The sequence below is a fragment of the Hippocampus zosterae genome, chromosome 7 (assembly GCF_025434085.1).
Source record: "Hippocampus zosterae strain Florida chromosome 7, ASM2543408v3, whole genome shotgun sequence".
In the NCBI taxonomy this organism is placed as follows: domain Eukaryota; kingdom Metazoa; phylum Chordata; class Actinopteri; order Syngnathiformes; family Syngnathidae; genus Hippocampus; species Hippocampus zosterae.
The window spans coordinates 7,623,400-7,637,108 of record NC_067457.1 but is presented as its reverse complement, the minus strand read 5'-3'; the positions used below and the strand labels follow the sequence as shown (position 1 = coordinate 7,637,108).

Here is a 13,709-nt window from a genome sequence, read left to right as displayed (position 1 = left end):
GAAGCAGAGTTGAGGTCTTCCGCCGCGATTTTGACCAACACCTATGGTCTCACTTTGTCTTCATTGAACTGAGTCGTGGCGATTACATGAAAGGTACATCATTCTACCTTGAAAAAAATAAAAAATATATATACATCTATACATGTATATATTGACATATTTTACATTTAATACAGAGCAGTGATTTTTGGATATCCAAGTCCAGAATTCCCACGGGCATCAAACGCAACAGAGCTGTGTCATCACAGTTATTCAATGTATGAGGAAGGGGACGTTTTCTCAAATCCAGTTATGCCACTCCAATTTTTTTCCCCATCCCACAATCATGATTGATACATTCAATTCAGTGAATTAAGACTTTTTTTTTAATCCAAAAGGTGTAAGAAAAACGTGTTTGGATTTAACACAGCCACTTGGGGAGGACAGTTTCCTCTGTTGCCTCTTGAAGACGGCACAGGGTTTCTTATGGACTTTTAATGGTTACTTGTTGCGGTCTACGTGTCGAGGTGGCATAACAGCAACCTTGCGCTTTGACCTGCCAAATTACTTTCCAATCATTCACAACACCCGTGCTTCTTTTTTCCCTTCCTTTTGTCACCGGCAATCATTTTTGTAGCTTTCGGCATTTTTTTTCCGCTCAGTTTTGTATGAATTATTGCAAAGGCGGTACACTGTGTGTGATTTTCATTTGTTCCTGACCAACATTGTGACTCGTTGTTACTTGCATTTCAAATAAATTTTTTATCACTGAAATGAATTGAAAATGCTATTCGGCCATCCCCCCCAAGAATTCATTTTTCTTTTTTTTGGTTACATTTTTAATAATATGAACCATAAAGGAAAAAAAACAGCAAATGATTAGAAAAAAAAATATATATATATAAGAAAATATTTAAAAAGATAGTAAAAGTGAATGTGGATGAATGGCCTCTTGCATTTTATATTTGGGTGTCTCTTAGTTCTGTTCAATAAATGACTGAAAGAACATTGTGACGTTTCTTTTTTTCTTTTAAATTCAACTCAATCCAACCAGTTTGCAAGCGGTGACGTACAAAATCTGCAGTTTAAAAAAATAGACAATCCAACAAAATGATTGCGACTGGTCCAAACACCACCTGCATGAGTATCGACAGTGGATGCAGCCGCATTTTTTTTTGTCCATTTGCACATTTATTTCCTGCACAAAGCGCGCCAGATCTCCTGCTGTGGAATCTCGATATGCTTCACTGGAAAATTGATTGTTTGAGCCCCCCCTCCCCTGGCCCTTTCATCTTTTTTTCTTTTTTTTTTTTTAAATTTACTCCAGATTGATCGCCAGCTCCTTCCTGTTGCTTCAAGTAAAGTTCACATCGCCTGTGGTTTAAAAAAAATAAAATAAAAAAGATGTGTAGACGACAAGAATGGCTCCCCTTCGATTCTAAACCGGGGTGTCACACTCATTTTGGTCACGGGTCGTTAATAAGACACACTTGAGCCGTTCAAGAATGAAAAGACATTTTCTGTTTTCATACATAAAACTGGATAGCCGCCCTTAGCGAAAAGGTCGTAAAAGTCTTTCCTAAATAACATTTAAAGTACGTTTTGCTAAAATCCTTTCTTTTTTTTGGTCTGAATTTTTATCCGGGCTTTATTATAGTTAAAATGTTTTATCAGACATATTTGAAATAGTGATTATGTCTCTTAACATTCACGTAAATTTGAATGGATTTGTGCCCCAAATTGTTTTTTTATGCTAATTTAAAAAATGTCTAATCCTTTTTTTCTTTTTAAAAAATATTTTGATTTGAAAATTGACTCAGAAAAGCTTGTGCAATGTAGATTTCAACGACACTCACTGACTGCCTAACGAATGGCCTTCATGCGCCCCTACCCTGTCAATAATTTTTATTTTGGAAATCAGAAGTCACGGAAAAATAGTGGCAATCAAATATTTAAGTACATTATACACGTTATTCAATTGACACTTATTCTTTAGTGGGCCCCACAAAAGGATTTGGTTGGCCGCATATGGTCCGCGTACCTCGAGTTTGACACCCGTGTTCTAAATCGATATGTATGAGTATCTTGCATTCTGTTGATTAAATTCAACAGTGCGATTTCTCTTGAAATAATTGCAACATTCGGAGGATTAATGAAAGGTTCAGCTGCAACATCTCCGTCATTAGATAGCAAAGATGCTAATTTCTTGTGAATTGACGACGGCAACCTCGTACCGTAAGTTACCCTTTGACGCAGGATCATTCAGAGAAAATTCAGAGGCCAAGATACCGTTTCCCGTTTATCAAGACTACTTTGTTTTCATCCTTTTATTTGACCTTGTTTACTTCTCGCTTCCTTCAGGTCGGTGACTGAAGTGTTTTCCCTGCATGCGTGTCATCACAAAACTATCACGGGCGCTCATAGGAGCCCAAGGGTGCACTTTTGATCAAACCACAAGCGAAATGAGAACACCTGCAGGTGTGGCTTGCACCATAGCAGGGGGGATCAAGTGCAATCTGAGAAAAAAAATGCAGAGGCAGAGATGACAGGGATCTTGGAAATAAATGCATTTCTCAGTCAGGAAATGTATCCATCCATCCATCTATCCATCTTCCAATGCTAAGCGCATCTTGTTTAGATCTGCGGGTGGTTGGAAACAAGCCGCAGTTGACAGATTACCATTCACATCACCAATGAGTGGGAAGAGATCCCAAGGTAAGCGAATAACTATACCACAGGTGTCAAAACTGAGCACGGGGGGCCAGATCTGGGCCAACAAAAAATTTGATGGGGCCGATTAATGCAAAGCAAAAAAATTAATACATTAAACATTTTATGTGTATTGAATGTTTTGTTTTTTTGGGGGGGAGGGGGGATTTTCAGGGTTTAATTGTTACTTTTTTCCTCAAATACATTTCAATGGACATCATTTTGGCTACTTTTGTGCCCAATGCCCCGAGAATAGCAGGGGTCGACGATCCGGTAAATTTTAAAAAAATATATAAATAGACCAGATAATATCTTTTTTTTTTTTCTTAACTCGCTGATTGGATCCAAAATACTAATTAATAGAAATGTACATGACATATGCATGTAATGTTAAATCTTTCTTCTAAAACTATACAAAAATTTGATTTGACAGTACACCACATTTGTATTGGCTCCCCAAGACATCACTGCGCTTTTTTATCAAGATAATGAGGACGCTTTACGATGCAAGCCAGCGTTGCGCATTGTTTGGCGGGAGAAGATGCTTATACGGTGACCTTGTTTAAACCAGGAGCCGCTGTCTCTTTGATGTTCCCCTTCGCAACACTAAGAGCTCAATCATTACGTTCGGTGCTGGAAAAAGAGCCAAGCTAAAGATCGATGTCCCCTTAGGAGGAGGGAAAAAGTGGTACAAGAATGGACAAGAACAATCCAAGATGGAAAATCTGTTGCCCCAAGCCTGGTGGGGGTTCAAAATTTTAAGTCACATACGTCTCATGTTTCAAGTCAAAAAATATAAATCATATTGTGTTCGTGTTCTACCTTTTCCTGATCCAGTTTTGCATATCATTTTTTTGATAATAGCTAATCAATACACCCTATTGAACTCAGACATCTTAAGAACCTGATTAAAAAAAGCTTCCATGCATGACTCAGTTTCAATTATCTTCTTCAGTCACACCATCATTTAACTTTTATTATTTAGACCACTCGCTATCCACTGACCACCTCCCAAAAGTTCCTCCAGTTTTATAAAAACAGTGCCGCCACGCTTCAGTGTCGGTATGGTATTTTTTTTTTTTTTTGATGAGCCGTGCTGGAATTCGACCCAAAAATCTCAACTTGGTTTTATCTGACGACGGGTTCCATTTTCATGTGTGGTGTAAATCTGCGCAGGGGTGGGCTAGACTAAGTAATTTGCACAACCCATACAAGATGGTGCAAACTTGTTTCACTGGCAATCAAAGCAGCCGCGATCATTCCCGTCTGATTGTCTTTGACATGACGGAAGAAGACTGCGACAAGTCAATGTGCACAAAGGACATTCATAAGAAACTGCGAGCAGACCTGCATAGGATTAAATGACAAGTTGGGATTCCACCAAGATCGGGACGTGTCTGTGTGTGACGAATTAATTTGCATGCAAACTTTTCATGAATCAACAAATTTTTAATTGTTCACGTCTACAAAAATTGTTAAACCGCAAATGGTCAATCTGTCAGAACCCATTGAGGCTTGCAAGTCAAATTGCCGTCTCCAGTGCCCAGTGTCCAACAACATCCTGAATCCAGCTTGTAACACAATTTTCTGGTCAACAGCCACTGATCAATTTGCCTTGACATGTCATTTTCTCGGCCCCCGGAACTCCTACAGAAACCTAACATAAAGGCAGCGTGGTTGTGCTTTGTGAAGCAGTCAAGAATAAATAATGACTGAAGAGGAAAACAGATGCACGCTGGGCCTCAGATGCGGCGGCGATGTCATTTACAGAATCCGTCCAATTTTATAGAATTATGCATTGTGTTCGAACACGAGCGCAGGCAGGACACGCTCTTGCTTTCTGTATTGAACGTACGCGCCTACGACAGCGTACCTGTTCATGGGTGAATGCACAACGTGACAAAGTACAGAACACACGTGTTCACGCGCAGCAGAACTGCATGCGAGTACAGGATGAACATTAATAGCAGGTGTATGGTACACAAGTCCACAAGCGCAGAAAAGACTCACGAGTATAATCTTACTTGCTTTGTTCGACTCAACTCCAATGTAAAAAAAAAAAGATTTGCCAAGCAGTATAAGAGCCAGTAGTTGTCATTTTTCCCAGAATTTCCATGTTTCAGTTGCATATGTTCATACAAATGTCGACACAACTCTCGGGAGGGATTCAATGCATTCACTCACCTTTTGTTTGTTCATGCAAGGAAATCAGGAAACGGGTTACAGGTGGTGGCTGGATGGAAGACTTGATGATATCCCAACTATCCTGATCTTCAAGGCTTGAAAATGAGGTAAAAAATGTCAACATTTTGCAGAAAAAAAAACAAAAAAATTCTTGCCGAGAAGCCTGCTTCAATGTGCTTTCCATTATTCCATTGAGTCCATGCAGACCAGACCTGAGGCGGCCATCTTGCTTTTGACTCTTGACCCTTGCAAGGAGTGCACACACCTAATTGCCGTAGCCAAAATGGCCAGTAGGGAGCATACTTCAAATAAACTAGCCACCCCGAGTTTAGATTTCAACTTGAGTACAATAAACGTTCAACTTCCTAAATGGCAACAAGTGTCAAAAGGGCTGCAAAACTAAATAGAGTTAATAACTGAACATTTCCAGGCTAATGAAGGCAATAAAACATTTTTTTCACTTCTTTCATAGCGAGTTAAAGTATAGTACATACAGCACTTCAGACAAGCAGCTTTTCTGGGATGGCTGAGACATTTCTATTCTTAAGGCCACTTTATTAGGGAATTACATGGAAATAATTGCTGCGGGAGAGGCTAACAATGCTAATTGTCACAGTGCACTGAAATGACCCAAATGCACAGGAAAAGCAGAGTTGAAAGGAGTTGTGATTGTTGAGTTGGCATGACTCCTTCTTGTGACTGGCTACAAGTCAGCCCAAGATCATTCATTGCTATACAGTATTTTTGAAAACTATTTTTGCTCGTTGTCGTTTCCGGCGTTTCAACAAAAAAAATTCACATGAATGGAAACGTTCTCCTTGCCGCAGTTCATTTGGGGCCTGGTTTGCAGCTCCCTTTGCAAGGAAACTTAGAAACTTACCGTGATCATTTATAGAATTGCAATTGGTGTTCGAGCTTAAGAAAAACACTGCCACTACAACCATGCTTCACTGTTGGTATGGTAAGCTCAACTTGGTTTTATCAGATGACGAGTTCTATTTTCATACGTGGTGTAAAAAACGTGGGCTAGACTAAGCGATGGTATTTGCACCACCCATAAAAGCTGGAGCAGCATTTAAAAAAAATGTTTCAGCTCCTCCTTTAAATGCTGGGGGCAAGAGCTGATGAATCCTTGACATGGTGGAAGAAGACTGTGGTAAATTCTTTTGGGAATATGCCGTCACTCAAAATGGCAATAATTCTACTGTTTGACTCCCTGGAAAGTAGAAAACACATAATGTGCTTTTCTTTTAGCTCAAAACAAATACGGTCAAGTGTGATGGCTCGGGGGGTTAAAAAAATTCAAAAAACATTCATTCCAATAGGATTTTTCTTTATTGAGCAACCAAGTCAAAGTGAAGTCTCTTGAAACCAAAAGTGACACTTTTCATCAAAGAAGCAGCTCGTTTTGTTTTTTCACCTCCATCCAGGGTTTAAAAAAAGAAAAATCACAAGTGACCCTCAGCTCCACGTTTTGCCGAGTAGAATTTGCAGAAAACGATCGGGCCCTCGTGGACCCGGAACCTGGTACCCATCCTGGGGAGAGCTCTGCATATGCATGAGCCCCTATTATCAACACTTGGTGGCTCGCAACACGTTCTCCTTGCACTCTTCACGAGCAGCTCTGCTTCATTTCAAGTGTTTAGTCTTTGTTACGACATTCATTTGCAATGCACCGCCGTGTTAAATCCTGCTCGGAAACATGAGCCCCAATCCTTAAACAAGACATTTCTATAGTGGCATCAACCTGCAATTCAATGGGAACTATTCTGAGCTCTGATGATGCGTTATGTGTTGTCAGTGGTGTACAACCCAAATCCTTGAGTATGATAATTGTTGATGCATAATGCCCCACCCTCATAAAACATGGGAAGGAAACACAAAGAAGAATACATTACCTGGTGGTCCACACCAGAGATTGTTCATTGTCGACATTGCTTGTCCTCATTTTGGGTCACGGGCAAGCTGGAGCCAAAGGCCAGCTGACTTTTGGGGCGCGGTCTTCCTTGGCCGACCAATCGTAGGGCACATAGATACAAACAACCGTTCATGTGAACCAGACGAAACGAGTACGGGGAGGTTGACAATCTTCACACAATCTCGACTGTGAGTGCCCAAGCACTCGGCCAATGTTCTGGCCGATTGGGAGTCATGATTAGCTCAAATATTGTCACGATCTGCCCGAAGCGATAATGATCGCTCCGTGCAGAACGAGGAAAATAAAGAATTGGATCCCCGGAAAACAGACAACGAAAGGATTTTCTCAAAGCAAAGAGTGTCTTTAATGACAAAAACAGAAAGAGCCCGACAGGGAAAAAACGGAAACACAAAACGCTGGTCAAATAAGGACCAGGGAAGAAATAAGGAAACAACTGAAAACGCTCGCTGAAAAACAAAGTGCGAGGAACTACTGATTAGGCAATATCGACGTATTCAATTTAGTGACTAACGCTAATGGCAAGAGTAAAGGCCGCAAGGCAAGAAGGCAACGAGTAATCTACAAATAGAGGAATTAGCACGAGAGATCAATGGCACGGTGAGGAATTCTCCGGCAGCGAGATGACTGTCGGAGTCTCTTAATAAAAGAGGGTAATCAGCCCGAAATTACGGACAGGTGCGCGGATGGCGGGGGAGAAAACCCGCCACCTGCTGGCGGACACGCGACGTGACAGTACCCCCCCCTCAATGGACGCCTCCCGGCGGACTACCCGGCTTGGATGGATGTGCAGCGTGGAAGTCGCGCAAAAGGGACGGATCAAGGATCCAGGAGCGAGGCACCCACTGCCGCTCCTCAGGCCCGTAGCCCTCCCAGTCGACCAGATACTGGAACCCCTTTCCCCTGCGCCGAGAGTCCAGGATGGCACGAACCGTGTACACCGGGTCACCGTCGACGACCCGCGGAGGTGGCGGCGGCGTGGGAGGAGGAGCCAAGTCACTGGGAGACACGGGTTTGAGAAGGGAGACGTGGAAGACGGGGTGAACCTTCATGGTGGGCGGTAGCCGGAGCCTGACTGCAGCTGGACTGATGACGGCCTCGACCTCGAACGGTCCAGTAAATCGGGGTCCCAGTTTCGCAGACGTGCCGGCCAGCCGAAGATCCCTCGTCGCCAACCACACCTTCTGTCCTACCACGTATGAAGGAGCCGGGCGCCGGCGACGATCCGCGATCCGCTGGTTCCTGGCCGCCGTGCGGGACAACGCAGCCCGGGCCTCCTTCCACACGCGATGGGCCCGCTTGAGGTGGTGCTGCACAGAGGGGACCTCCACCTGCCCCTCCTGGGACGGGAACAGCGGCGGCTGGTACCCGTAGGCGGCCATGAAGGGGGACCTACCGGTGGCAGAAGAGACGAGGGTGTTGTGCGCGTACTCCACCCAGGGTAAGTGGTCGACCCAGGACGAGGGACGGTGAAGGCACACACAGCGGAGGGCCGCCCCCAGATCCTGGTTGGCACGCTCGGCTTGTCCATTGGACTGGGGGTGGTACCCCGAGGTCAGACTGGCAGTGGCCCCGAGGGACCGGCAGAACTGCTTCCAGACGCGGGATACGAACTGGGGCCCCCGGTCCGAGACAATGTCCAGTGGAATGCCGTGGAGACGGAAGACGTGTTCGACAAGGAGGTCGGCGGTCTCCAGCGCCGACGGCAACCTGGACAAAGGAACAAAATGAGCCGCCTTGGAGAAGCGGTCCACGATCGTGAGTACGACAGTTCGACCCCGGGAAGGCGGGAGACCCGTGACGAAGTCCAGGGCGATGTGGGACCATGGGCGAGGAGGAATGGGCAACGGCTGGAGCAGTCCCGCCGGCGGCTGATGGGACGACTTGCCGCAGGCGCAGGAGGTGCAGGCCTTGATGAACTCCGTCACGTCGTTGCGGAGCTCCGGCCACCAGAAACGCTGGGCGACGAGTTGCACAGTCCGGTTCACCCCGGGATGACACGCCACCTTGGACCCATGTCCCCACTGCAGAACTTCAGATCGTAAGGAGGGAGGTACGAATAGCCTCCCTGCTGGGCACTCCGTCGGCACCTGAACCCCCTCCAGGGCTGCCTGGATCCGCCGCTCAACCTCCCACTGGACGGCCCCCACGACGCACCGGGTCGGGAGGATGGTCTCCGGGGATCGATCCCTCCCCGCAGGCTCGTGGAGACGGGAGAGGGCGTCGGGCTTGGTGTTCTTAGACCCGGGAGAGTAGGTGAGGATGAAGTCAAACCTGGTGAGGAAGAGGGCCCACCGGGCCTGACGGGCGTTCAGTCTTTTGGCGGAGCGAAGGTAGGCGAGGTTCTTATGATCTGTGTAGACCGTGAAGGGTTCCTTTGCCCCCTCGAGCCAGTGCCGCCACTCCTGCAAGGCGGTCACAACTGCCAACAGTTCACGGTTGCCCACGTCGTAATTGGACTCGGCGGCACTGAGTCGACGGGAGAAGAAGGCGCAGGGGTGCAACTTCTGGTCGACCGGAGAGCGCTGGGACAGCACAGCCCCCACCCCCGAATCCGAGGCGTCCACCTCCACGATAAAGGGGAGATCAGGATCAGGGTGCTGTAGTACGGGGGGACTGGTGAACGCCGCCTTCAGGTTTGCGAACGCCGCATCCGCGGTCGGATCCCACTTAAATGGGGTTTTAATGGACGTAAGGCGGGTTAAGGGGAGCGCCTTCTGACTATAACCGCGGATGAAGCGTCGGTAGAAGTTGGCGAACCCCAGAAAGCGCTGCAGTTCCTTGCGATTGGTTGGAACCGGCCAGTTAGTGACGGCACGCGTCTTAATGGGGTCCGCCCTTAACCTGCCCTGTTCAATAATGAACCCTAGGAAGGAGATGACGGGGACATGGAATTCACACTTTTCTGCCTTGACGAAGAGCCGGTTCTCCAGTAGACGTTGTAGCACCAGCCTAACGTGTTGCTGGTGCTCGTGTAATGACCGGGAAAAAATTAAAATATCGTCAAGGTAAACGAAACAAAAGATGTTAATCATGTCCCTTAGCACATCATTGATTAGGTTTTGGAAAACGGCAGGGGCGTTGGTGAGCCCAAAAGGCATAACCAAGTATTCAAAATGACCCAGAGGGGTCTTAAAAGCCGTCTTCCACTCGTCACCCTCCCGGATGCGAACCAAGTGGTAAGCGCTGCGCAAGTCTAATTTGGAGAAAATGGTGGCTGACTGTAATGGGGCGAAGGCGGAGTCCAGCAAGGGTAGCGGGTATCTATTCTTAATTGTTATCTCGTTTAATCCCCGATAGTCTACGCAGGGTCGCAGGGTCTTGTCTTTCTTCCCTACGAAGAAAAAACCCGCCCCTAACGGTGAACGCGATGGTCTAATAAGACCTGCGGCGAGCGAGCTGTTGATGTACTCCGTCAATGCCTCGCGCTCGGGTTGGGACACCTGATACAGCCGCGAGGTCGGCAACGGAGCGCCCGCCTGCAGGTCTATTGCACAATCGTAGGGGCGGTGTGGAGGCAAAGAGTGGGCACGATCCTCGCTGAACACCTCCTTTAGATCCCGATAGCAATCCGGCACTCCGTCAAGGCAGATCTCCTCGGGGGGTGTGACACGTTCATGCCTCCCGACGGCCGATTGCAGACAGTGCTGGTAACAGTACTGGCTCCAGCTGTCTATCGCTGGGCGCGCCCAGGAAATCACGGGATTGTGTGTCTTGAGCCAGGGTAACCCGAGAACGATCGGGGCGTTGCGAGACCGCATTAAGTAAAAACGACGATGTTCGACATGGTTGCCGGACAGTAGAAGTTTCAACGGTTCCGTCCTATGCGTAACTACCGCCAGGAGACGCCCATCAAGATCACAAACCCGCTTCCTATCTATCAGCTTCTCCACGGAACAACCCAGCTCGGAAGCGAGATCGGTGTCCATTATACAGTCATCAGCCCCCGAGTCAACCAGAGCCCGAACCCGCCACGACCGGGACCCCGTTAATATCTCCCCCTCGAGTTCGAGTCTGTTGGGGTGTCCAGGCCGCGAGTCGACTCGCCTAGACTCGAAGGGGGGCGCGCGCGGTCGTGACTCACAGTACTCCTGGTGGGCAGGGGGTGACGACCCCGGATGGCTGGTTGCGGCGTGAGGAGATGGTGGAACGCCGTCAGTCGTCGCTCGGTCGCTGAAACGACGCTTTCTTTCCTCCGCACCAGCGTCCCTGCCTCCCAGCTGCACCTGTTCCTCCGTGGGTGTTCGTCGGAACTGGGACCGATCACCTCCACGCTCCCGGCTTCGCTCCCTCAGGCGATTGTCCATGAGGAGGGAGAGGTCGATTAATTCCTCCAGGTTGGTGCTGTGGTCGCGGGTCGCCAGCTCGTCCTTGAGTTGAGGGTTTAGTCCACGGCGAAATAGACCACACAGCGCCCGATCATCGTATCCACTCTGGGCGGCCAGGATCCGGAACTCGATGGAGTAGTCCGCTACCGATCGCTCTCCCTGGTGGATGGCGAGTAACCGGCCCTCTGCCTCTCTGCCCCGCACGGGATGATGGAACACCCGGCGGAACGCAGCCACGAAGTCGGGGAACGAAGTACGGAGATTCGGCTTGGCGTCACTTGTCGCAATCGCCCACGATGCTGCCGGACCTGTTAACAGACTCATGACATAAGCCACCTTGGCGGCGTCATTAGCATAGGCAGACGGCTGTTGATCAAAAATGAGAGAGCACTGGTGGAGGAAGTGTCCACACTGCCCGTGCTCGCCCCCGTAGCGAGGGGGGTGTGGAAGCGATGGCTCCCTCGTCATAATGGGATATGAGGGGGGCGCTTCGGGAATGATAGAACGAACCCCGGGGGGAGATGGTCTCCGCTCTTCCACCCGGACCAACCGAGGTTCTAAATCATCGGACCGATGAGCCAGCATGGAGACCGCGCCACGGAGTCCCCTAATGGCTTGGCCCTGCTGACTCATCTGTTGCTCTTGTCGGGAAAGAGCGGACAAAATTCTTTCGATGTCTGCGGGATCCATGGTGGCCGGAGAATTCTGTCACGATCTGCCCGAAGCGATAATGATCGCTCCGTGCAGAACGAGGAAAATAAAGAATTGGATCCCCGGAAAACAGACAACGAAAGGATTTTCTCAAAGCAAAGAGTGTCTTTAATGACAAAAACAGAAAGAGCCCGACAGGGAAAAAACGGAAACACAAAACGCTGGTCAAATAAGGACCAGGGAAGAAATAAGGAAACAACTGAAAACGCTCGCTGAAAAACAAAGTGCGAGGAACTACTGATTAGGCAATATCGACGTATTCAATTTAGTGACTAACGCTAATGGCAAGAGTAAAGGCCGCAAGGCAAGAAGGCAACGAGTAATCTACAAATAGAGGAATTAGCACGAGAGATCAATGGCACGGTGAGGAATTCTCCGGCAGCGAGATGACTGTCGGAGTCTCTTAATAAAAGAGGGTAATCAGCCCGAAATTACGGACAGGTGCGCGGATGGCGGGGGAGAAAACCCGCCACCTGCTGGCGGACACGCGACGTGACAAATATAATGGCACCATAAAGCAGACGCATCCCCAGACTGAATCAATCACTTGCTATAGATCAACTATCAACACAGCTGTAATATACACCTTAGGCACTGTGACTACACACACTTTTACTACAGAAAGGAGCATAGTAAGAAAGCCAGCATCTCAGAGTGGTAGTTCAGTTTGTTTCTTAGTGAGGTAAGAGGTATGGTGTGATTTGGTCCAGCCTCTTGGCATCTCCTATATTTCAATACACTGTCATCGCTTTGGCTGACAGTTGGCCATAAAGTCATGTCGGATGCCCTCAAAGTCTTCACGGCAGTGGTTGGACACGGGTGGGCTGCTGACCTGAACATCATGAAAACGTCAAAGACAAATCAACGGTCTTGGTGTGTTAAAGGTCGCCACTTTGGGGTTCCGGTCTGGCTTCCTGGTGCTGGCCGCGGCCCAGTCTTGGGAAGCGGGATGAAGTTTTGGAGCGGGGAGTCTTAGGGCCGCCGTCGCTGGTCTGGGGCGCATCCCTAAAATACGAAAAGAGAATTTAAAACATCTGCTGAGGCTTGTTATTCAAACAAACAAATGATGCCGCATCTGCTGGAGTCAATCATTCCTCTCCTGCCCGGACACTTTAAAAATAAAATAAAATCTTAACTTTAGTCAAAACTGTGCAGAAAACCTGTTCTGAATCATGATACCCATTTGAGGTTTCACAACTGTTTCATGAAACACATCATGTTCATATGATAGATGAGATAATGACACATCATGAGATGCTTGGCCAGGCATGCTCATGTTTGCTGATTGCAGCTGCTTATCACAGTTTTAACATCAGCCGCAAATCAAAGATGAGATGGGCGCGTCAATTAGCTCAACATGAATTTTTGGACGCCATCACCGGGAAGTAACCAATCCATTTCAACCCCAAGCGCATCAGAGGAAAAGGTGAGTATCCTCCATTCCCTGCTGTTGGCTTTTTTTTCCCCAATCAAGGCAACGACCGAGGTAAATCTTCAAATCACTTGACATTCAATGACGCAACACATGTCTGAGATCTTAAGACTTCCAATTCCTTTTTGGCAAATAGAACCTCGCCGCAGCAATGATATCAGCGCCGTCGTCAGTTTTTGATTACAAGTGAGCCTTGATCCCCGAGCATCAGATGACTCTGAGGATAAAAGACGGCAGTGAAAAGCCAGGACGAGGAGTTAGTGAAGCACGTTGTCAGAGCCCCGGCTCACCGCTCTACACGGCAACTCGAGCGGTCACCTCTTCACCTGCCGCGCACGATGACGCAAACAGAAGTTCAAGTACTGCTTTGGCAAAGGGACCGCTGCGAATTTCGAAATGGCAGCAACAAACAACCGTACAAGGAGGTCCA

General features: G+C 47.7%; 1 protein-coding gene across 1 annotated transcript in view; it reads right to left on the bottom strand.

Moving 5' to 3' along the window:
• Positions 1-12,444: 12,444 nt before the first annotated feature.
• snx29 (sorting nexin 29) overlaps positions 12,445-13,709 on the bottom strand; it is an 85,354-nt gene continuing 84,089 nt past the window's right edge. The window contains exon 21 of the mRNA XM_052070465.1: positions 12,445-12,852. Coding sequence (XP_051926425.1) covers positions 12,726-12,852 — 127 coding nt within the window. The 3' untranslated portion in view covers positions 12,445-12,725. The remainder of the gene's footprint in view (positions 12,853-13,709) is intronic.